Consider the following 25000-nt stretch of genomic DNA (forward strand, 5'->3'; position numbering starts at 1 on the left):
TAGAGAGATATCAAACAAGCGGTCACCAAGCGGAAGTTATACTCCTTTTTTGGTATGTTGCCCTTGGTTAATCTGAACCGTATCACCGTATTTATCAATCTCTTTTTCATTGGTAAGTGGTAAGTGAAATACTGATTGTTTTTACTGCGTTACATTTGAACCTCACTTTGGAAGATCTGCTAGTCTGCGTAGCAAGCGTTCCCGTGCGTTTTTAGGGAAAAACTCGTTCGCTCGCCGATCTCCATAGATTTCTGGGTTTACCTTTCCCGAAAAACGCTCAGGAACGCTTGCTACGCAGGCTAAAGATCTGCTGGGTCGTTTTATTTTTACCTGCAAACCTGATCCCCCAAAAAAGGCAGAAACCGTAAGGTTCGTTGACCCCAGTTTGAAGCAATGAAATCCACAGGTTTGATATTTTGGTAGCACTTGTTAAATAAAGTAGCATCGGGGCTTCAATAGGATTTGTTGGCGTCTCCGAATCCGGCCCTAGTTGAATTGAACTTGCCATCCTTATCGGAGATTTTGGATACATGGTTGACAAAAATTGCCAAGTTCGGTTTATCAAATTGTTCTGAGAACATGACTTTAGGGACCGTTCATTATTTATCGGAAGGGGGGCTTGGGTGATTTTAGGGGGGACCTGAAATTTTGGCCACTTAAAAAGGGGGGGTCGTGGAGTAATTAGGGAGCTTTAGCAACGACGACGGGAACGGCAACGAGAACGTCATGTAAAACCATAAATTCACGTTATTGCGATCACTTCGCGACTATTCCAAGCCTTTTAATATGACAAAGGTGTTTCAGTCCCTCAGGAATGAAACCGTTACGAGCGGCGCTTAATTTAGGGGAGAAAAATGAAAATTTATCTCCAGGTGCTGACGTTCTCCATAACACTTCAAACTTGGTAATTTCACGTTGTTGCTTTGCTGACGATGGCAAAGAAATGGACAAAAATGAAAAATGCATGTGCAGGGCGTGCAAAGCTATTGTTTTTGCCCACTAAAAATGCAAATTTGTGACGTTCTCGTTGCCGTCGCCGTTGTCGTTGCTAAAGCTCCCTATTGCTGATTTATGGAGGGGGGGCCTTGAAATTTTAAAAAGGTCAATGTTTAAAATGGAGAAGTTAACCTTTTGTATATGGTATTTAAAACACTACTAAAAATCTAGCATAATTATACACATATTAATTTACAGCAATGCATCAGGAGCTGAACTATTATTAAATTGTTTAGTTGTTACCCCAGTTCTACAAGTGCGGCAGTGGATCAAGAAACCGCAAAACTTATATTAAAGTCTACTACAGATGTATGTTATTTCGCAGAACAGTTCAACCACTTAAAAGTGGTTGAACTGTTCTGTGAAATAAAGAAAACCATATAAGAGAAGTGTGACATTCTAGATATATGTACAGTAAATGTGAACAATTTTAATAATACAAACTCTAGTCTCCTGGAAAATGTATTCATTAATTTGTTCCTCCTACACCTAATCATCTTAATCGCTATTGTCATCACCATCATGGTTGCCATCATTGTTGCCATCATCGTCATCATCATTTAATATCGTCATCGTCATCAGAATCATCATCATCAACATCATCAGATGACACATCGGATGGCGAGCTACACCCCCAGTTAATAGCCACCACACACAGTGGAAGAGTGGCAGGCTCATGAGAAATGTGTTTATTTAACAGTATGCGAAAATTTTTCAACATTGATTTTTTTCTGAAACTTTAACCACTGTAAGATGATGAGTTAGTTATGTCAGAAATGTAAAAAAAATGGGGGGTCACCGACTTCGTTTTGGAGAGAACATGCCCGGAAAACACCCAAAATGTGACAAAATCGTACTTCGTTAGCGAATAAGGCCAGTGTCTGTAAACCCAAATATATTGCAATCAAATCTTTGAAGTGAAATCTTCTCTGCCAAATATTTTTTAAGTGGACTTATTAAGTGAATTTAGTCAACTGGTGAGGTTCCTTTAAGATCAAGTTCGCATTTAGCGACCACAGTTTCACGCGCCTTGCAGCCGTAAGATGGCAGGATTTGATGTCCCGTGAGCAGAAATCTTGAAATTTTTTTAACTTCCCACATTGATTTTTTGTTCATTTTTGGACAACGTGGAGAGAAATGTAAATAAAATCCGTTTCTAGAAAGAAAAATAGGGGTCACGGAACATCCAAGACCGTTAAATCCAGGCAAAGCTATAGCAATGGCCTTTTGCCCTATCATTTCTCATTTTATTACTTAGCGCGCGCGCTCGTGTATGACGTGGCGTGTGCATTTGCGTGCGCAGTAAGGATGCGCAGAAACAATTGGCGCGAACGTCCTTAAATCGTATTTTTGGGTGGAACATTGACATTCTTGTTCATTAAGGTTTGATGCAACAAAATTGACTTAAAAGCTCGGAAATCATCTTAGAGTCTCGGATTTGAATGAAAGTGATGTTGGAGAATGTTGTAAAGTGTTGGTAACGACGTGGCCAAATTATGATAAAAAGTGTCAATGCTGCTTGCTGTAGTTATACTTGGTTGGTCTTCAGGGGTTACCGGCTCACACAGAGTCCAATAGACTAGACTTGAACACACTCAAGACTTGATTACATTCTGCTTTAATGGTAGCGACAATCGGCAACAAAATTAGTTGAGACACTCTTCCAACAGAGTTTTAGTGTTTTCAAAGGTAGATAGTCCAAAAGTACCTTTGCGGGAACTCCTTACCCCTTCCCCCCCCAATCAACGTTGTGCTGCTGTTGTAAAGAGTCATAGACAACAGAAAGTAACACAGCGTTGCCCAGGGTGTGTGTGGGGGGGGGGGGGGGGGAGGGGGTATTTGTGCCGAGCTGGAAATGGACACAAAAGGATAAGAGTTTCTCAACAATTAATTTTTGACACCGGTTGCAGCTAAACGTGATTAAATATGTAAGGGAGTATACAATGTTTACGTCCTAGTAAACATCCTAATTCGTACATGAGCATAATGCCTTACTTACATATCGACAGGAACCCATGACCCGGAGCCTATAACTCTACTGTGTTCGTGTAATGGCGTTTTCACAGACCGATTTATTTTTAGATTGAATTTCCCGTGAATGAGACTCCCACAGGAGCCCGATGACCAATTACAAGAAATTAAACTGACGTCATATGGTCACCGAACTGGAACTGCCTTTGTTTTTTGACCTAATTTGCAGGAAGGGCTAGTCTAAAAATAAACCTACTTGTGAAAATGCCGTTTCACAGACGCTGTATGGAAGTTGCACGCTCCAGATGGGCTCCCAATACCGATACATACGTAAATCCTGAGGAACTAGGCATATAGAATCCTACATGAAATCCTAGTAGAAGAAAGGACTACCAGTACTTCCCAGAATGTAATAATATTATGTTGGCTGTGTATGCAACACGCAAACAACATATTTGCACGTTTGATTAAGCAACAATACAAATGTACTTCCGATTCGCATCAGGCGAGTAACTAATCTACCAATAGTTTGACAGGTCACGTTAACTAAGTGTCACGCTTTCTTTAACTTTACTACAGATCTATATAAAAATATGAAACTTGTTGCTTGATCACAAATGCCATAACCCAAATTTCGTCCCCACGAATGCACTTCATAATAATAATGATAATTAATGATTACTCCTATCTAGAATTATTTATAGGTCTTAACTGTTAGAGTTACAGCACCATTATCCAGAGAGCATTACTGCAAAATTTGGGAAATATTAGCTTTAGAAGCTCAAAAGTGTTAACACCATTTTGGTTTTTGCTAGGAATATGATTGCATTGATTTCTTTGTTGAATTTCGTTCAGTGCTCATGATGGAGGCAAAAATAAATGATAAGACATCAACACAAAATGCACGCCATGCTTTCTTGTTAGATGAAGGAAGCAACATCCGGGGTATTTTACATTTGCAAATTACAGGACACCCAGTGAAGAGTAACATGAGATCACTCCTAACATTCCTAACTGTTTCTAATTTTAGTAGTTGTTCCATCTATTTTTGGTAATAAATACATGTTTGCGAGTCAGTATGTAAGGAGCAGGACTGGAAGATTGTTACTAGAACGACTGGCAGAGGAAGAAAATCGTCAGAAGGAAATTGATGAAACATCAGTGAGTGCAGATTTGACTTTTGAGTGCGTTTTGTTGTTTTATGAAATTGTACCAAGCTTAATTAATCATGATCAGTTAAGGAATAATTGCTTATTCCAAGTTGTATAAAAAATAAGTTACAAATAGAGTTTATTATTTTTCCAGTGTTATTTTAACCCATTGACTCCTGGGGGTAATCCCCGTTGACGAGTAAAACTGTCTAGCGTTAGACAGAGTTAAGAAAAAGGAAAGGAACTTTATTTAAGTGTCTAGTCGTTCTAGCGCTGGAGCGCTAATTGGGGACGCTGTATACTGAAATGAACAATGAAAGTAAATCAAGTCAAACGTCGGTTTTTGAGGAGAGGGGAAACCGGAGTACCCAGAGAAAACCTCTCGGTGCAGAGTAGAGAACCAACAAACTCAACCCACATATGACGCCTAGTCTAGGAATCGAACCCGGGCCACATTGGTGGGAGGCGAGTGCTCTCACCACTGCGCCACCCCTGCACCCCTATTAGACAGCATTAGACAGAGTAAGTCTGGCCGGTTGAGGCTGGGTTGAGTGTCAAAGGGTTGAGTGGTGCAGTGATTTGGCAGAAGTTGGCTCTGATTTTTCAAAAGGACCTAAAAATATTAATGCAAATTGTATTAGTAGCATTGCCCTGATATTGGACAAAATTACAAATATAAACCCAGGCCATAATGGCTGAGAGCGATTTACTCTCGCATCAGTCACCGCACCAACACCTATCAAATTATTATTTCTTATCACTATCACTTCATGCAACAGTGTGTAATAATAATCTATTTACATTTGTATATATAATACCATGGTTGAGTATATTCTCCCTTTATTTCCAGTGGTACAAATGCACAATCAGCGACTTTCCAGGATGGTTACAAGAGAAGTTTGTAGAGAGTGCCTTAGATGATGAATCACAAGCTTTCTTAGAGAATTGCCATCAGAAAGCTGATGCAGTGTTTTCGCAAATTGGGCATCTCCTCTTCAGAGGACTTTTTAAATACTTTTTCTCAGTGACCACTGTCAATGGGTAAGTTTGTAATTAAGATCCTCTTTTGGTCAGGTATATGAATGCTATCATCAGTCCTATCAATTGAACATTAACCTAGAGCTGTGACTGGGGTGCAGCTGGCTTAAACAAAAACAAAAAAAAAACCTTTTTGGGGGTGGGGGGCTCACAAAGGCTGTGATTTCTTGTTGACTTATCACTTCTTGTACCCAAAAAAAGGCTATTCTGCTAAAAAAAAAAAAGACTTTTCTGCTTGAAATTATGCTCCAAAAGTATTATCATACAGTCTTGAATGATGTTTCTGTACAAATCAATAGTCCTGGGTTCAAAATACTCGAGGTATTTTAACATGAAAAATGAGACATTATTTCACCCATCTAGGATGAGGCTAAACCTATTGTGACAATGTCCAAATATGGTCATAGCACGCTCAATATTTGCTCTGCATACTCTTGAAACAGATATCCTGCGATATACATGTACGTAATTTTGTGTCACGGAGAAAAATGGTAGCTTTTCCAGCTTTTTTTGCCATTAAACATAGAAAATTGTGCTTTGTCATCAATGTGTTGCATAATAAAAGTTAACAATAATTATTCCGCTCAATCTTGTGAAATATCGCCTGATTTTAGCCAACTCAGTGTACAGCCCCTGCAGCCTCGTCTGCTAAGTATCGGGCAATATTCCGTGCGATTTCGCAGGATTATTGTTAAATGTGAGCATTTTATAATAATTGTAATCTTTAGAACTAAATAAACATAGGTAGTAACTTGTAATAATATAAAGAGTCTGGGACAACCATGAACCATATCAGAAATGCCTTTGTCGAATGGTCCTGCCATCTTGTTTTGCTTGGGTGCTCATGCTAAGTTCTCTCTCAGACTCATTCCCAGGCCCCAGAATATGCAAAAATGCCCAAGAATGGCCTATTCTGCTCGGATTATGCCCCAATTACATTTTCTGCACTTGAGGCCCTATTAATTGCTCAAATTCTGCCGGCATAATGTGTAAAGGCCTTCACCAGAGCCTTGTGAGGTAAATATGACAGAGTCACGGCAATACAATAGCGTAAATAAAGTAAAGTAAAGTAAAGTAGACCTTATTTAACGTCGATAACTCGTAACAGTAACTTTTAATCACTGACAAACCTGAGGTCGACGGTGCGCTCATTTTACTCCCCCCTCTCAATCAGTGCTCCGTTTTACGGGTATTTAAAGCTACTAGCTACACGGAAAGGAAAGAAGTCGAAACAAGGATGCGAGATCCAGGAATCGAACTCAGGACCTCTTGCACCAAGGCCGCGCACTAACCGACTGTGCCATCCTTGCTCCTTAAAATTAAATGAAAATTATACATGTAGATTTCTATAGAGAAATAGAGGAATTGACTAAAAACAAAATAATTATGCAAGGCTGGTTGTATGGCTGTGAGGATAATTATATATTTTTTTGTTTGACCATTATTACATACGGCACAGCCTTACTTCTTCAAGGAGTTAAATCACCCACAGTTGTACAACCAGCCATGCATAATTATTTTGTTTTTAGTCTAAATATTATTTGCTGGTCAGATCTTCCAAGATCCAGCACTTGTACTTTGTTCAGCTGGCCCTTGAATAAAAAACTGTCTGCATTTATTAAGCTTTCTTCTGATGCATAACTTGTTTGGATTTTATTGAAACTAACGCATGTACAAACGTTTGCCCGTTTCCCCGTTTCTTTCAAATTATATCCCTTAATTATTAAGGGATATAATTTGAAAGAAGTAGTCTGACTCACTTATTTGGATTGTTTCTCTGACTTGTAGAATTTTGGATCGAGGGTCAATGTTTGTCTTCTCCAGTGCCCAATTTCAAAGACTTATGCGTGTGGATGACACATGGAAGGTGAACCGTTTGTTAGACCTGGGAGCTGGTGACGGCAAAGTAACAAGTGTCATAAAACAGCACTTTGATGAAGTGTATGTCACTGAACAGTCACCGACTATGCGATGGAGGCTGACCAATCGAGGATTTAAGTAAGTAAATGAAGAAAGTTTGGCATTTTATTGGGAGAAGGTCAATTTGTGAACTGTTATGAGCCTGTAGAGGATACAAACATGAACTTACTATAGACTATAATGATACATAATGTATGAAAGACGTACGGTATTATTTGAACTTTAAAAAGTCAGGCACTTTAAGATTGAAGATTGTCAAAACTTTATTATGAACGCTAGTAACTTCAGCCGTAATAACAGGAAAGCCAAAAAAAATTCTTCGTAATGTGCATAGGGTGTGTGACAGCTGGCCTAAGGTTCATGCTCCTTATCTGCAAAGATTTTAATAGTCTATTTATTAAAAGTGCACCTGTGATGGGATAAAAGAAAATCACTTGTCATGAACCTTTTTTCCTCAGATTTTGAAAGTGTGTTAATGCTTAACATCTGACTGGCAAAATTTTGAGATCGGATTTTTATCCAAAGGCCGTTTACTTTGAGTTTTGGATTCAAGGTCTGCCATTGCTCACGTTCAAAACTGACCGATTGGATCTCAGAGGGTTGAATCCAGGAAAAAGTGACATAAAAGGCTCACTAGCTTAAAATGAATACAGCTTATTATAATAGATTACGCAAAACGCGAGTTTAAAAGTCTGAAAGCCCAGAACTCCCATGCTACAGAGGTAATAATTCTGCGGCGTACGCACTCATTGCATTCTTAAACTAGTGAGCCTTAGATGTCATTTTCTCCTTGATCCAGCTCTCTCAAGAACTTAAGTTAGTAATGGGAGATCATTAAATAGGAAAATTCCAGTTAAAATAAACAGGTGTCTTTTTTAAATCAAGGCTTTAAACTTTGGTCACGTAGTGTTTAGTTAACATAGTTTTAAAATCCAAAGAAAAATGAGAATTAATTTTTTGGTCACAGGAGCACTTTAAGATGTCATAACAAGGACTGGAGTGTGGTTTAGTCCTGGAGAGTTGAACCCACAGCCTCTGCTTGGTAGATTAATGATCAACCAACTATTAAAGCCAACTGGTTGGTGGTTCAACTCCATGTCTTCTGTGGAGCAAGTGGAGGGCTCTGCAATCTTGCTTGAACTGTCCAACAAAAATATGATCATTATTGTTTCCTTTTCAATTTTCTTTCCCCAGGTTGTTAGATGAAAGTGAATGGATGAATGTCGGTTTTAAATTTGATGTTGTGGCCTGTCTCAATTTACTGGATAGATGCGACAAACCATTAACACTGCTCAATGATGTTAAGCATACTCTTCAGCCAATTACTGGTCGATTGCTTGTAGCTGTTGTTCTGCCATTCAATCCATGTGTTGAATCAGGTGATTTAATTATTGCATTTTTTTTCTATAGTGTGGTTACCTAGTACTCAATAAGATCATTTTGGCCATTGTGACTCTCTTAATACTATAATAATACTAGAAGGGTAGCCAGATGATTTAAAGTAACATTCATAGCACTGTTTTCTTATGCAAGCCTGCAAATAATTTTGTGTTATAAGCCTGTCAAATGTCAGGCCAGGGACAAGGTTTGACCTGACATGCAACCTCCCTGGTCAGACAAAAAAAAATTTCCATGGAGTGAAACAGGAATGGTTTTATCAAAAGGTGAAACAGGGAGAAGATTGGTGGACCACTTTTGCAAACACCTACGAGATGAAGAAAAAACAACACAGATGCATCAAAACCAGTTGCGGGCCATTTTAATCTTCCTAATCACTCCCACCACAACATGACAATTTGTGGCTTATCCTTACACCACGGGAACACAGAAAGCTGCAAAAATCTGGAACAAAAATTCATCTTTCAATTAGGTACACTTTATCCTCACAGAATCAATGAACGCCTTTCATTCTATTAATATATTCACGAATTCATTTTACCATATTTCCACCAATGGCAAAGCTCCTCCGCACCTGCATGAAAACCAGCAACACCCACACCCACAATTCCGCTATTCACTGCACTCGAAACGTCAGCTTTTCAAATTGTTCACAGTGGTAATTCAACCTTTATCAACACGTTTGATAAAACCAAATTTCACTTTATAACTTGCCCAGCATCTCATTTTTCTTGTTTTTTAATTTTTTAAATCTTTTCGAGTAGTTCAATTCTTTTAAATTGTCCCTAGCCATTACCAGCTAAAACATAATAGCCCGCAATTTGATGGACAGAAAAATCCTTGCGTTTTGTGATTTCTCGTCACACCTGAAACTATTTCTGCTATAGCATTATCAGAATCACGGGGAAGGTCTTATGAAGTAAAATCACTTAACGTTAAATTAAGATTCATGTGGGAAGACACCACTGTTGCTATTCAAATTATTCTTCAGTCAGTTTTAATTTCGGTGGAATTTTACGAAACTCTTTCAGGGTTCCATTCAAATGTCTGAAGTTCCACTGGGAAATAGCAGCTCTTCTCCGCAAGACAAAGTATTAATAAAGAATCAAAATAGCTGCAGGTGATGGGCACGCGTGACATGGTTTGGGCAAATGGGAACACTTTGTCAAAAACACAAAATTCCTTGGAACATTCACCAGATTTACATGATACGCTACTCATTAAACCCAACTCTCCTACTAGTACTCCGATTTTTCTTGGTGACCAATCGAAGCTGTACAAGCCACAAGTTTTAGAAGTTTCCTCAGACCAATATATTACAAAAAATTATTTTAAATTTAATGTTTGAAATATTCATGTGCACACATACTTTCCTGCGCTGTGAATCACAAACAGAAATTCACTGGAGCATGGAAATAACGCAACATGTTTTATGAGGCACAGTATTTATGTTAATTTAGCAAATTGGAACAAAAAGGTCTTTTAAGATTGGATGAATTTTTTTGCACTTGCTTTCATTTAAAGCATTTTCTGCCACAATGATTATACAATGATTTTGTCCACTATTAATATTAAAGTTCAACTGACTTATGAAATTTACTTCTTTTACATTAAACAGTCTTTAAAATCAAAAGAGATGCAGTTGTTATTTAATCAACAAAGTTAATGTCACTTGAGAGTTTTCATCAAAGCGCTCATGACTTGACTGGAGAAGGATACATAATTATTTGACATTGTAATTTGAGCAAAATAAAAATTGGCATCTAGATGTTTTCCGCGGTGACATCATCAAATTACAAAAGAAAATCACGAGGTCTTCTGAATTTTTATCTAAACGAGGGTTGAACATGAGCTAGAAATAAATATTTTTTCCAGTTCTGTAACAGCTTTCCTGTCGAAAATACAGCATTTCGAATTTCCAAAAATTATGTCACCTTGCGAAACACCATGACACAGAGCTGGTTGAAAAACATAATTGTTTCTCTTCCTATGATTTTCAGAAGTTTGAAAGTTTCAAGTACATTACGAGATCACATGCATTTTATCTCATGAGCAAAAAAAGTAAGCGCTTTTGTGGCAAAGTGTACTCCAGGTGTTTTTGTTGATTGCCCGTCGCCATATTGGTGGACCACGCACCATCCACCAACTTGGCGGCATTGTGTGAAACCTTCCGCAAATTAATAACTCAGAAACGATATGTACCTCACAGACCTGAGAATTGGAGAGGCGAACAAGTTGTTGGCTTCTTTTATTGAACTGTTTTTCGAATTTGAAAACTATCTAAACATTCATACACTGCCCAATGCTGTTTTGACAATATTGTTGCTTTCATTTTGCCATTCTCTTCTTAGGTTGTTGCTTTCTTTTTTTGTTAGTCAAACAAAATACATTTGTTCAAGTCCTGAAATGTGCTGTTGTTTGAGGATATACAATAACGTTAACTTTTCTAATTTAGCTATAGAATTCACTGTAAAACTGGTCATAAAATCTTATCCTTCTGATGAAAACACAAACAACATACATTTTGTGGTACAGTAGCCACAGTACATTGCAGTGTTATTTTATTTAAATCAATGTAAATGACTTTTCAGGAAACACCTTGGGTGAATTTTGAAATCCGAACTGCATTAATATAGGCAGAAGTGTTTACCGGTACATTTTTGGCGTAGCATTACTAGTAACTAAAGACAACGTTAAATGCAAGCTGCAAATAAAAGCACATCAAAACGAAACTTTAATATCCATTATGCATTACGGCCATTTATTATGACTCGCTCCGTGAGGGGGAAAGATGAACCAAATCTTGTTTTGTGATTGGCTATCCGAGCAGGCAAGATGGAGCTATACTGCTCGCTCTGGATTTCTCGCTTGTTCCTGCAAGATCAAAGGTCATTTTTTGGTGTTTTATCCCATATAGTAAATCCTTTATAATTGACCAAGCTTGTTCGGTCAAGATGACTGGATAATGGCCTAACCTTGTTCTTTTTTTGCATCTTTATGGACCTCTACTTCCTCTCTGCGTCTCGGTCCATAAACATGCAAAAAAAGAACTTGGCCAATATCCAGCTATCCTTGACCGAACAAGCTTGGTCATTAACCCATATATATTGAGATACACATGCAGCTAAAGCTCTGACAAGAATTCTAGAAGTTTTTACATGCCACTTAATTAAGACTCGCCAAACCTTCATTTCATACATGCACAGTACGTACCTCGCCCACATTTATCCAGATATTCTTTTACTATCATTTTGATCAGAGCTTTTGCAAATTATTGTATTTGCCCATCACATGTCATGAGTGGAATGGAAAAACAGTTTGAAAATGCTTCAATTGTGGACAAAACTCCTTAAAATATTACCCTTCCAAGCGCTTTCAGTAGTAAGAAAGCAATTTGACCCCCTCACCCCTCCCGTGTCTCAATGTTGTTTTCTGGAAGTCATGAACAGTTTCCTGGAAATCAACACTTCTTGTTAAATCAACATTGGATAGGGGGAGGGGGCAGGAGAAGTTACTGCTGTGGAATTCACAAGAGGAAAATTAATAGTGAAAAAGTGCTTTTTGTCTGTTTTTGTATGGCTTTCTGAATGAGTTTTGTCCACGATTGCAGCCTTTCATTCACAGCATGTATGCACTTATGACATTTTGTAGTATCTATTTCTCGTCTACAAAAGCAAAAATTATTGGCTTTTCACATATTCGCTCATGTTGATACTTTTTGCAGGTACAAAGATGGTCAAACCAAGCGAATTTATCCAAGTGAATGGAAGTACATGGGAAGAACAAGTTGAGAGCTTGGTGAAAGATGTTTTTGAGCCAACTGGATTTACTGTTGAAATATTTACTCGGGTGCCTTATTTATGCGAGGGTGACTTATATCGGGACTTTTATGTTCTAGATGATGCTCTATTTGTTCTCAAGGCAACTTAACAATATCAAAAGGAATGGGACATTTAACTTTTGATGGCAGCTTCAGCAATTTCATTCAAGTGAATATTCTCAACAACTGTACTTTCCAGGATTTCATTACCAACACCCCTCTGTAAGATTTTTTCCATCACTTTAAATTAATGTTGCAAAAAATCTTACAGACTGAGGTGTTTCTTAAAAGAGACCAATCCCATTGAAAAGCAATCTTTCCCCACACTGGCGTTTGCACATGGGTATTTCTCTGCTTTCTTTCTTATGGAAGTTGTCTTTTTTAAGAACACACCCACTCACCCCCCCCCCCCCTCCCCCCCCTCAAAAATTGAAGGATCTGTCAACCTTAAAGTAGAAGTCACTATGATTCAACAAAAGAAGCAACTGTGATATAAGAAAAGAACTGAGTAAAGCTAATTCTATAGTGCATATTTTCCTTTAAGATTTTTCATTTTCTAGGATGTTTATTAAAGCAAAGTTAAAGGGGCTAGGTCACACAATTTTAGGCAATTTCAGCACTGATCGAATGGTCATAGAATTAACTAAAATATCAAAATACTTGTTCAAAACTATAGAAGATCTCTAACAAAACGCAGAGAAGCCAAGAAGGGACAAGGATGGACAAACTGGAGAGGATTGAAATGGATTGAATTTGGGTAAATTTGAAAAACGCCGGCCCACCGTTTTTCAAAATTACATCAGTCTATATTAAAATGTCATTTACAAAGCTGGAAAATCATTCTCAGTTGTTATGTGGCCGTGATTTTGAAAATGAAAGACTCTTGCTCTGCCAATTTGACGTTTAGAGCTCATAATTAACAAAATTAAACAAAATTACCTAAAATAGCGTGACCTAGCCCCTTTAAGTTTAGGACTCTGCAGAATGAGGTTTGTAAAGAATTTGTGCATAAATTTTCAAGTCCTATATTGTAGAATTCCCTTGTGAGGAAAACAGTGGCCCTTCATGAGGGTTTTGAACTTTTTCAAAGCTTCTTTTCTGTTTAGCCTCTGCAAAATAAATTAATGTTGAAACATAAAATGATTACATCTGAAGTTCCTTTGAGAATGTTAGGACATGACGGCAAATTTTAATTTCGAATCCTTGTTATTGCAAATTCAGTGAGTGAGTTGTATTGCCATTTTTTAGAATTTAAACAAACAGTAAAGTATGAGAGTTTAAAAATTAATACAGTCAAGATCTTGGAATTTTTTGTTGGTATAATGCCAACTACTTAGTTCTTGATGAAGTTCTCTAATAATCGCATCCTTGCTGATAAGTGTGTTGCATCATTACGATGACTGTTTTGTTAATGAAATTAATTCAGGGCAAAACAGTTACCAGTAACTTAAAGCAAAAATAAGTGGAAGTCGTTTGTCTCATTTAATAAATGGACATGGGAAATCAATGGGAAAGATGACCTTGGGTAGAAAGGTCGCTGATTTTTTTTTAGTTGAATAAATTTCAAATTACTTTGAAACAATGAACTATTTTAATAGTCCGTAATTATTATTAAATGTTAATTTATTCACTCTTCTTGTTGTACAGTTTAGTGAACTACTTTAACGACAAGAGCTTGTGCTTTATTGAGGAAAACGTATTGGAACTGTACTTTGTTTCCAGTTTTCTTCATCTCACTGTCTATTTTAACAATCCCTGATCCTTCAATTCCTTCCAACCGTCCCTTCCATATCTTGTTTCCAAAGTTAATAATCACAAGGTACTTGGAATTATTTTGCCACCTTATGTAAGCAAGAACTGAAGTATCTACATGCACAACTTTAAAGCTGAGTCCTTCAAAGCACTTTAAACTACGTAGCTTCATCAGTTCCTTGTAAAGCTGCAAAGGAGAGGCTGGGTCTGCCTTCTGAGCCTCAACATTGATGGTTGTACAATTCTCTGCAACTGGCAACCATGTCTTAACTGCCGAGGAAAATCCAGCATTTTTTCCATCACTCCATTGCATTGGTGACCTCTGAGGATCACGGAAGTCTTTGTTGCTTTTAAAGTGGACTTGAGCATCAGTCATTCCAATCTCTTCACCATAATATGTGATGGCAGTTCCAGGGAGTGTAAGAAGGAGGACATTTAAAGCACAGCAATATTCTTGGTCCACCTTACTACATATCCTGGGTACATCATGGTTCCCCAAAACCCAATTAGGCCAAGCACCTTTTGGAAGAGAACCAAGATAATCGGAGATCTTCTGAAAAATTTCTCTTGCAGAAATGGGATTCCTTAACCCAAATAGAACAAAGTTGAAAGGAAAGTCAAACTCACTTTTAAACATGCTGCCATAATAACTCATAATATCTTGGGGATGCTCAGAGAAGATTTCTCCTATAAGGATTCTATATGAATCTTTGTACGCATCAACAAGACCTCGCCACTCTTGCACAATGTGGTGATTATCGTCCAAGTTTTTGGTGTAAATATGACCTAGGTGTTCATAATTTGGATACAAAGGGTCATACTCTGGCTTTGTTGGCTCATCTCTAAATTTGTCATCTTCTATCAGGTGAGCAACAGCATCAACCCTGAAGCCATCTACACCACGATCAAGCCAGAACCTAAGAACACCATTCAGTGCTCTGCGCACTTCTGCATTTCTCAGATTAAGATCTGGCTGTTCTGGACAAAATTGATGCAGGTAGTACTGCTCAGTCTCGACATCATAACTCCACGCACTTCCTCCAAACACACTAACCCAGTTATTTGGGGGACCACCCCCTGGGGCAGGATCGTGCCACACATACCAGTTACGATATGGGCTTAGTTTGCTGGAACGACTCTCCAGGAACCAAGAATGTTGGTCTGACGTGTGGTTAGGTACAAAATCGAGGATAAGCTTCATCCCCTTTGCATGGACTTCTCTCAAAAGCTCATCAAAGTCCTTCAAATTCCCAAACATGGGATCAATGTCCTCAAAGTCGGAAACATCATATCCGTTGTCCACCATGGGGGATTTGAAGATAGGACTTAAGTACAGAATCTTAATGCCCAAGAATTCGAAGTAGTCAAGTCGGTTCGTTATCCCTTTCAAATCCCCATTGCCGTCGCCATTAGAGTCTTGAAATGATCTTGGATAGATGTGGTATATCACACCCTCTTTCCACCATTGTTTTTGCTTTTCTCGCTCAACTCTTCCCTTGATCCATTTCCAAACAGTAAGTAACACCACACTGATTAGCGTTGCCGCTGACAGGGAAAAGATAACTGCACAAAAATTTCTAAAAGTTTCACCTTCCATTTCGTCATCTAAATTCTTCCAGGCGTTTGCAGATCGGAGGGAAACTGGGAACAGATTAATATTAATATTTTCCTGCCAACGAATAAATTCTTTCAAAACAAAAGTCAAGTACCTTTATGGCTTATCAGAATCAAAAGAAAAGCATTACGGATGTCAAACTGGTGGATTCCGGTCACTCACGATGACAGCAAAGTCGGAACGGACAGCAAGTTACGAGAACAGAGTGGATCAAGATGAACGCCTCGCCGGTAAGCACATCAAGACTCTGATGCACTTGCAAGATTTGCACTCCGAAAATGATCTCTTAAAAGCTAGAATCGCCGAGCTGGAGCTTCAACAGACAAAAGCTGCAAGATGTGATCTTCTGGAATTTGAAGTTGAGACGTTACGGGTAAGACATGATTTAATTTCAAAAGCTTTTACAGCTTTTACAAGCTTATTAAGACAGGAATACCAACGGAATGGTGACCAGTTTGGACTGATGACCCACAGTTATAACTTTGAATGATGAGTCGCGTAACGATTTGTGGGTTTGTACGGAAAACAAAATCGAAGATGATGCCATGGCAATCAGATGACAAAGATAAAGGGGCCGCGGAGTACGTTTAAAAGAGGGGGGGCGGGGGGCGGGGGAGTTGGGTGGGGTTGGTTTTGGTGTGGCTCACGAAGTGTGAGGGGAGGGGGGAGAGGTTTAGGAGAAAACAACACTGTAGGGAAAAAGTGGAGGGGCTTAGCCCCCCCAACCCCTCCCTCTCTACGGCCCCTGTGTCAGTCTTTTGTGTGGAAGGGTGATTCAGACATCTTGCTTCCCCAACAGCATTCTTGATGTTCAACTTAACAACATTCGTAGAGTCACCTGTTGTTTGGTTTGGGGTGTCCTTCTTCAAAACTGGCATCAGTAAATCTTAGGTTGTCTTAAACTGAGAACATTAACCCATTCACACTTCAAACGCCCTAGGCCGCCCATCATTGACGAGCAAAATCGTCTGGTGTTAGACAGCGTAAAATCTGTCAAGTCTCACTCCCAGGGGTCAATGGGTTAAGCTTAGAGCTTGAGTATCTTGTTATCATAAAAAAGTTATGTATGCAGGATCATAGTACCTTTTCTGTGTCGGCTTTTGTAGTACAAAATATCACCAGGGCTAAAACTCTACTCCAGTGATTGGTAGCCAGCCTGGGGCCACTTTCTTTGATTTCATGGTTGCCTTGGACCTAATTAAGTGGCACTGGATTTCCATAAGTTGAACGTCTTGGGGATTTTTAAAACGACAGCAAAGCACTTTGGGCGAGGCTGAAGTTACGTGGCAACAGGAAAATTCAAAATGGTATCTCATTATGGATCGATTGTTTCAGAATTCTTAATGGTTAATTCCTCTTTGAACTTTCCACTTAAAAAACTAAAAGTTCACGGTCAGGATCCATTGAAATTAAAATTGGGGAAGAAAAGAACTGAAAGGTAGCCAAATTAAACTACTTGTTATTTAAATTATTTTTATTTCAACTTTGCACTTTGCGATACATCGGCTGAATTCTTTGGTATCATAGTCACATATCGGGCGATTAAACCTAAATAACTTTTAGTCACCCTGGTGCATCTTAAGAGTCTCCATTGGGGACCTGGCAAGTCGGCCAAGTTTTATCCCTGATATCAAATCAGGTTGAAGCCACAACTGAAGACAAATTTGGCTTTTGAACCTGAGGTATGTATCTGATATGATGACAAGCTCAGTCATTTTCTAGATATGGGGCACTTAAGTCGTGAATGTACTCTCATTACCATCTTTTACATACTTACATGTAATCTTTCTAGCATTTGTATGTAACTACCAGGATCAGGAAATGTGACAACATTGCGTGGTTTCAATATATATGTACCATGATGAGGCAACGAAATGCGCCAACATTTTACTACTTCACGCAGAGAAGTCGGCTGACTACTTTTTTCCCCTTAATTGAAGTAATAGAATAGAGATTCTTTTAATTAAGAAGGGTGCCTACAAATTCAAAGGTATTTTTGCGCGGTTTACTGAATATACCAAAAAAAAAGATGATCAAATTTTTACCTCTTGATTTTTTTAGGTGCATTACAAAGAATTCTATGAAAAAATGAAAATGCCGTTTACAGTTTGCAAATAGCTGCATTAGTTCCGGAGATATTTAAGTTTGAAAAATGTGTAAAATATGCAAATATGATGACTGATGATGTCATACACTCAAACCATTATTACATCAAGTATATAAATAGAGCTATCTTCGCCAATTTGCAGTGCAGACCATTGAAACTTGGTAGGCTAATAGTTCTACAGAAAACACACCTACGGCTATAAAACATTTTGTTCCCATGGCAACTCACTCTTTTCCAGTCCCCAACCACTTGATTTCAATATGTAAGTGATTTTTAGCTCGAAAAACGTTAAACAAGACCACAAACTCAAGCTAACATATTTATATGCTTGTTGGATCATGTATATGAAGCACCATTTGCAAATATGAAAATAGAACGCCAAATGTGGCCAAAAATGCCTTTAATATTGGAGAGGTCTGGAACCCAGTATGTTGCCATGGTAACGAAACTGTTAAGCTCAAATTGTAGAGCACATTTAGAAGAATCTTACTGCAAAGAATCAAACATTTCTGATGCAGATTGGCTGAGATATCCTTTTTCATCGTATTTGATCAAAATTTGGTTGAGTGTATGATATGATGTCATCACTTGGCTAATTTGCATATTTTAAAACTTGAATATCTCTGGAACAAAAAGAGATAATTGAAAAAAGTAAAGAGCATTTTTCTTCTCATGCAGGCTACTTAATTATTTATGTCTTAAAATGGCTTCGATAGAAAAGATGTGATTTTCGTCATAGTGGCACTTTAACAAGTGTTATTGAAATCCAAAAAGAAAATTGTGGGTAACCACGCATTTTGTTAAAAGCTTTAAAATACAAACTTAAGCAATATGTGGCATTCTATTCCAAACTGAAGCTTAATAATAATTATCTCTGAGAAATGTATGGTTACCCCCAATTTTCTTTTTGGATACCACAAGCACTTGCTAAGTTCTGTTTTCTCTGCATAGTTTTGAACCGCGCAAAATTTTCCAGGCCTGTATTACAGGGCTCGAAATTGCGACCAATACAGTCGCATTTGCGACTAAATTTTTCCCTTTGCGACTAAAATATCTGGAGAGGTCGCAAATTTGCGACTTGTTGTCACCTTCGCTGTTTCGAAACAAAAGGGTTAGCAGTTGTCACTTTGCTGCTACTTTTGCTAAAATATATAAAGAAATGACAAAGTTATTTTGTTTCTCGCTGTGACTTTTCTCTGAAGATAGCGTAATTGTAGAGTAATTTAGCTGAGATGTTACGTGAACAGCTCCATTTCTTCGATCATTTGCCATTTTCAGCGGTTTCTTTACACACAAGTATTGCGGGCTCATATTTTTTTGCTAAACCGCTGACAACACAATGCAGCGTGGGGATTTTGCGACTAAAATTTGCGAAATTGCGACTAAATTTTCGTATCTCACGCAAAATGCTACTGGATTTTTTCGTTAATTTCGAGCCCTGAATTAATAAGCACCACCATAGGAAATTCCAAGGATCTGGAGATGCGCGGAATGTATGCGCAATACCATTTAGCCTCAAGCACTGTCCTTAAACTAATATAGCTAAGATTAAAATTCATTTTGTTCTTGAACCAGCCACCAACTTCACATGATAATTTTTATTGAAACCCTTGAACTTTTTATGTCCTGATGCAACCATCCAATCAGGGGCTGAGAAAAGCTGTCTTGGGCTCTGAATGATCACGAATAGCCATTGAATGTACTGATTGAAAGCAATTTCACATAAAGGTGCTTGCTGTTAATATTAACAAGCCTCGTTTTGGTTTTAGAATGATTTGTCCAAATGCAAGGAGCTTCACGAGATTGCAAAGGATTCCAAAGAAGCATTACAGAAAATGCAGCATAATTGTTTAATGAAGATTGATGAAACATGCGCTGCGTTGACAAAGAAGCACAAGACAGAGGTTCTGTAGTGTTTGTCTGTTTTATTGGCACTTAGCAGCTTTTGCTTCAAAGTTCTATTTTATTAATATGTTCTTCGTGATCTACTAAGAACTTTCAAACCCTACTCTTTTTGCTGCCCCAAGAACCTGGATCATTTCCACAAAACTTTTCATGTAGTATTCAAGGCCATTTGAAACATCTCTGTCAATACAATGACCACTTTTCTGAAACAATATCGTTCAGGCAGGACAATCAGGGAAACTTTCAAAGATTAAAAAAGAGTATCTTAACTTTTTTTTTCTAATTTTACCACCATGCAGTAATCCCTACATTGCTCAAGTTCTTGCTTTGTACTTGACTTTCCTATTTCAGTGTTCGATGTTGGTGTTCTTTATGCAACATGTTGGTAACAAATTGCAAACTTAATTTATTGATGTCCAAAATTTGTGTTACGCATTTGCAACAGAAGTTTCACATTCTGTATGGTACTGTAATAATTATAATATTAATTTCAAAACTCATTTTTCACATTTGTCTTTGAAGTTTTGATGTTGCTATTTTGGGTGCATTCTGCAAAATTAGAGCACCAATGTTGAACATTGGAATAGGAAAGTAGAATACAAAGCAAGAGTTTTGGCAAGTAAAATCAACTGGTGTTAAAAAATCTAGCTTAAAATCTTACAAGTTTCACTCTCTGGTTAACAGTCGAGAATTCTGTGGTGTATAAAAGATGCCATGCCCTCTGAGTCATGCTATGATGATTTCCATACCCATGCTTTTGTTATTGTTTTGCGTTTTCAAAAAAATGCTGTAAGTTACGCTTTCTCTTGGGATTGGCACTGAAAGTGAAACTATGCAAGTTGTAGACCAAATTCTTGAGTGTTCAAAAATCACACATCAGAGTAGTGTATCTCTGAGATTTGTATTGTGCAGCTGCAGCTGAGTGGAATGCGATCTTTTCGTTTTTCAAATTCGTAATTGGCTTCAGCTTCAAGTTTACCTTTATTATTGGTTGTGTAACCAATATTGTTTCGAATGGCCTATTACTGTACAGTTGTACAATAAAACTATTATCCTCAGCAAGAGCTAGATTAGCAGTAATCCTAGGCTAAAGGAGTGAAACCAGAGATGGATAATTTTTTATACATATATGTCCTGAGTGATTTCAATACTGGTAAGCACCTACAGCTGACAAAAAGCGTTGGCTACTTCACTGTGAGAATTCGAAGTTGGTTACTTTGTTCCCTAAATCAAAGTAATTAAAGACAGATTCTTTCAATCGTTTTTTGCTGTCATGCAACAAAAAAAAGAGAGACAAATTCGTAAACCACAGTACCTCTCCTGACTAATTGACCTCTTTAGCTTGTACAGTTTGTTTTGAATTCCCATTTCAGACCATGTGATGTTACTCTTATGTACAAATAACTTATGAAGAAACAAAAGGAAAACCCCTCGACAGCATCACTTGGTCTGCAATGGAACAATGTGCAAGCTAAAGAGGTCAATTATCAGGTCTATGCAGTACATACAGCCTGTACATGTAGCTTGTGAATAATTATTATTTGTGGGATTGTTGAATCATGCAACTTTATAGAGTCTTCAGCCACCATGTTGGTGTACCACCCTCATACACCAATATAGCAGCCAGAAGTCAACAAAAAATTAATATTTGGTGTTCACGACAACTTGCCACAAAAGTGCTTTCTTTTCACTCATGAGACAGTACAAATTAGTATAAACAAATCTCCTAATAATTACTTGAAATGTTTAATTAAACTGCGGAGAATCATTTTTTAATCAAAACATAATTATTTCTTAGAAATCAGTATCTGGTGTTATGCTGTTGACAATGCGGGAATTCAATTATACTGTATTTTCAAAACTGAAAACATTACGGAACTGGTAACTTGTAAGAAGATTTATTTCTAGGTCGTCTTCAACCTCAATAGATAAAATCCAGAAGACCTCACAGTTTTGATTTTAAAATTTGATGACATTACTGTGAAAACCCTTTATGTGCACCTTTCTATATAATTTTTGTTTCCCTTCCAGATCATGAGAATTGTGTCTGAGAAACTTGAGGCTGAAAATAGCTGGGTCTTGGAGAGGCAAGAGGTGAATATCTTCTATCAATAATTTGCATTATGATATCATTATAATAGCCATGTTTTAAATAAAAAGAGACTCAGGGTTTAATACCTGTACATTAAACATGTACTAGTTCAATGAGGCTGAACTAAAAGAGCCTATGTAATACTTAGTTTCTTAACTATAATAAATTATTGCATTTAATTTGATAATGATTCCAATGAATAATAATAATAATAATAATAATAATAATAATAATAATAATATAATAATAATAATAGTAATAATAATAATAATATAATATAAACTTATATAGCATTGTATCCTTAAGCTCAAAGCGCATTTCAACTTTAAAAGTAATAAACTAACAGAAAACAGTCCTAAAAAGGAGCGTCTTTAACTTTGATTTAAATGTAGTTGGGTCTTTGGAGTTGTGTGTATTATCTGGACGTTTATTCCATAGTTTGGGGCCAGCGTAAGAGAACAAAAATTCATCATACTTGACCAGGTTTTTTGGTGTTACTACAAGCAGATTTTTTATTGCAGAATGTAGCGTTCTTGATGCTAAGTAAGGTTGCAATATGTCAGTTATTTACTGACTGGTAAGATCATTAAGGGCCTTAAATGTGATTAGCAGTATCTTGAACTCAATGCATTTGTAGACAAGCAGCCAATGCAGCAACTTGAGGATTGGTGTGATGTGCTGGAATTTCTTCTTTCTTGTCACTGATTGCGCAGCGGAATTCTGAATGAGTGAAGTAAAATTTGCGCTACTTACCTCCATTATCACTTAAACAAGGAAGCCTTGGTTCAAGAATGGAAGGAAGATTGGGAGATCATGACACTGTATACGTTCATGTCTTAAGCAATGACAGACTCTAAGTTGTTAAACCTGGAAATGCTTAGATGCTGTATAATTTGAGGTGTATGGCTGATTTTTATTACTATTTTACGCGATCTCATATCTGACAATTTTTAATTTTTCATCAAAGTAAAAAAAAAACCAAAATGTCATAATAATTACTGATTATTACTGTATCATTAAAGAGGGGCTGCTTAATAATGAAAGAATATGACTTCTGTACGTTTATTTCCCTTAAATTTAATGTCTGTGGCTATTAAATTTGTTTTGTTTTTTGACAGTAAAATACTTACTCTACGCTAGCAAAGGTTTTTCCTTTTAAATTTGCTGGGATGATGCCAGTGAAGAGGAACTGAGATCTCCGCCCTGGGTTGAAAATGGCTATTAATTCACAATCTTGGAGCTCACTGTTAACAAGGCATGCTCCCTGTTAAGTATACTGAGGGTTAGACTGCTATGTCTTGCACATTTCTTCTTTATATTTCGTCTGTCTTTTAGCTGGGTTGCCAAATGACCACGGGTTGTCTTCAACACGTTCAGGGCGGGAGTCTCTTTCCTCCATCCTCTCAGAGCAGTAAATGCGAAAGAAAACAGGTCCTGCTAAAATGAAAGAAAGCTACCTGAAACTTCCTTTCTTTCTTTCTTTCTTTCTTTGTTCTACATTATCAGCTTACAGGGAGGAATGAGGCTCTTAACAAAGAGATCAGTTTGCTGAAGGAAGAACTTGAGTCTTTGAAAACAAGAGGAAATGAAATCAGAGTAAGTTCCATAATATGAATCGTCAAAGAAATGTTCTCATTGTCTTGCTAGTTCCCCGACAACCTTATTCCTCTCGTTCTTTGGGGTAGAAATAGACTCTGGAAAGGAGGTTTTAATTTGGGAGGTTTCCTAAAATTACGTTTCCCTATGAATTTTGTTTTGCTGTTTGTATCATTTTATTGCCATTTTTAGGATAAGGCCAATTTCGATTAAGGACGGTGCCCACTATTGTTATTGCGCATACGTTCTGCGCATCTCGAGATACTCGTTTTTCCTATCAGTGATGCTTACCAATACAGTGATATTTTTGCGCGGTTTAAAACTACCCGGAGAAAGTAGATATTTGTAAGTACTCTTGGTATCCAAAAAAAAATGGGGGTAAGCATCTATTTTTGAGAGATAATTAAGCTTCAATTTAAGAAAGAACGCCATACATTGCTTTGTATTGTAAAGCTTGTTACAAATATTATTCAACAATTATCTTTGAAAAATGCGTGGTTACCCTCAAATTTTTTTAACACCTGTTAAGATCTACATTTCCTGCACAATCAAAAACCGGGGCAAAAATACCCTTGAATTAGTAGGCACCGTCCTTAATCGTTTACATTACACAGACATGAACATGCACTAATACGAAATTAATATGTTTTTCCTTCTTTCTTTAGACAATGGGCGCCTCCCTTGAAGAGGCAAAAGCTACTATCGAGTCATTTAGAAAAAGCAATGAAGAATTAAAACTAGAAAGAGAAGTCCTGCAGAAGACTGTGCGGGATCTCAGCACAGAAAATGAGTCTTTCTCAGCTGAGGTTGACAGGTTAAGATCCCGAGTAGCAGTTTTAGAAATGCAGTCCAAGTTAGCACAAGCTGCCAAAGCTGAGGTGCAAGATCACGCCGGAGAAATGTCAAAACTTCAAGGACTTATTCAAGAACTCGAGCAAAAGAATGAAACTCTCTCTGAAAAGGTCGACAAACTAGAATCTGACAAGAATGTTCTGGAGTATAACCTTCAAGATTCCGCTCAAGCCTTGAAACACGTGTTTAAGGAAAGAGACTTGCTAAAAAATCGAATCACGGAGCTTTTAAACGAGATAGCGGCACTGAAATCACAGACTCAAGAAAAGAACACTTTTGTAGACTTTGTTCACCTCAAGCGAGATTATAATGCACTAAGAGATGAACACGATAAACTACTAAAGCGAAGAAGCTCCAAGACAAACGCATTACCGACGCTTAAAAGTGATTCCTCTGTTGGGTGGATGTCTCGTGGGGGATCCTTAAAGAATCTGACTGGGGTGCCGAGCGGAGCTGGAACTTCGTGGTAGTCTCCGGGACACTGTTGCTTTCCTTCCTCCTTGTTGGCCATTCTCTGTGCGACAGATGTCTATTGGGGAATCCTTGTAGATTCGGTGTGGAGAGCTGGATGGAAGTGGTCTGCCAGACTCTCTTTTTCCTCTTTCACCTTGTCATCCTTTGTGGAATGGTTGCCAAATGGAAGATACTTGAGCTAGGCGGAACTGGTTCTTCGTGGTAGTCTCACCGAACACTGTTGCTTGCAATCCACTTCACCACCCAACATGAAGAAAGGCCGGTAACAATTTTGGACTCGGTAATCTGACCAATGAATGGCACCTACATGCAC

The 25000-nt window shown here is 37.8% G+C and overlaps 3 protein-coding genes across 7 annotated transcripts in view; 2 read left to right on the forward strand and 1 right to left on the reverse strand.

The window, feature by feature from the left end:
* Positions 1-29: 29 nt before the first annotated feature.
* Positions 30-13929, forward strand: LOC137994477 (protein-L-histidine N-pros-methyltransferase-like). Of its 5 annotated transcripts, none has more exons than XM_068840073.1 (6): positions 30-119; positions 3998-4128; positions 4969-5159; positions 6945-7154; positions 8271-8455; positions 12199-13929. In XM_068840073.1, the coding sequence occupies exons 2-6, from the start codon at positions 4030-4032 to the stop codon at positions 12402-12404; spliced, it is 891 nt and encodes a 296-aa protein (XP_068696174.1). In that variant the 5' UTR covers positions 30-119; positions 3998-4029; the 3' UTR covers positions 12405-13929. The 5 variants fall into 5 exon arrangements, with proteins under 5 accessions (XP_068696174.1, XP_068696167.1, XP_068696161.1 ...); XM_068840066.1 differs by having other exon boundaries at positions 38-112; positions 4001-4128; XM_068840060.1 differs by having other exon boundaries at positions 41-112.
* Positions 13930-13940: 11 nt separating this feature from the next.
* LOC137994457 (alpha-glucosidase-like) lies at positions 13941-15675 on the reverse strand. The gene has a single exon (XM_068840038.1). The coding sequence runs from the start codon at positions 15641-15643 to the stop codon at positions 13943-13945; it is 1701 nt and encodes a 566-aa protein (XP_068696139.1). The 5' UTR covers positions 15644-15675; the 3' UTR covers positions 13941-13942.
* Positions 15676-15711: 36 nt separating this feature from the next.
* LOC137994467 (myosin heavy chain, clone 203-like) overlaps positions 15712-25000 on the forward strand; it is an 11261-nt gene continuing 1972 nt past the window's right edge. Inside the window, exons 1-5 of the mRNA XM_068840048.1 lie at positions 15712-16034; positions 19538-19672; positions 21705-21767; positions 23272-23361; positions 24027-25000. The exon at positions 24027-25000 is cut by the window's right edge and continues 1972 nt beyond it. Coding sequence (XP_068696149.1) covers positions 15825-16034; positions 19538-19672; positions 21705-21767; positions 23272-23361; positions 24027-24683 — 1155 coding nt within the window. The 5' untranslated portion in view covers positions 15712-15824 and the 3' untranslated portion in view covers positions 24684-25000. The remainder of the gene's footprint in view (positions 16035-19537; positions 19673-21704; positions 21768-23271; positions 23362-24026) is intronic.

This window comes from Montipora foliosa, chromosome 1 (assembly GCF_036669935.1).
Source record: "Montipora foliosa isolate CH-2021 chromosome 1, ASM3666993v2, whole genome shotgun sequence".
In the NCBI taxonomy this organism is placed as follows: Eukaryota; Metazoa; Cnidaria; class Anthozoa; order Scleractinia; family Acroporidae; genus Montipora; species Montipora foliosa.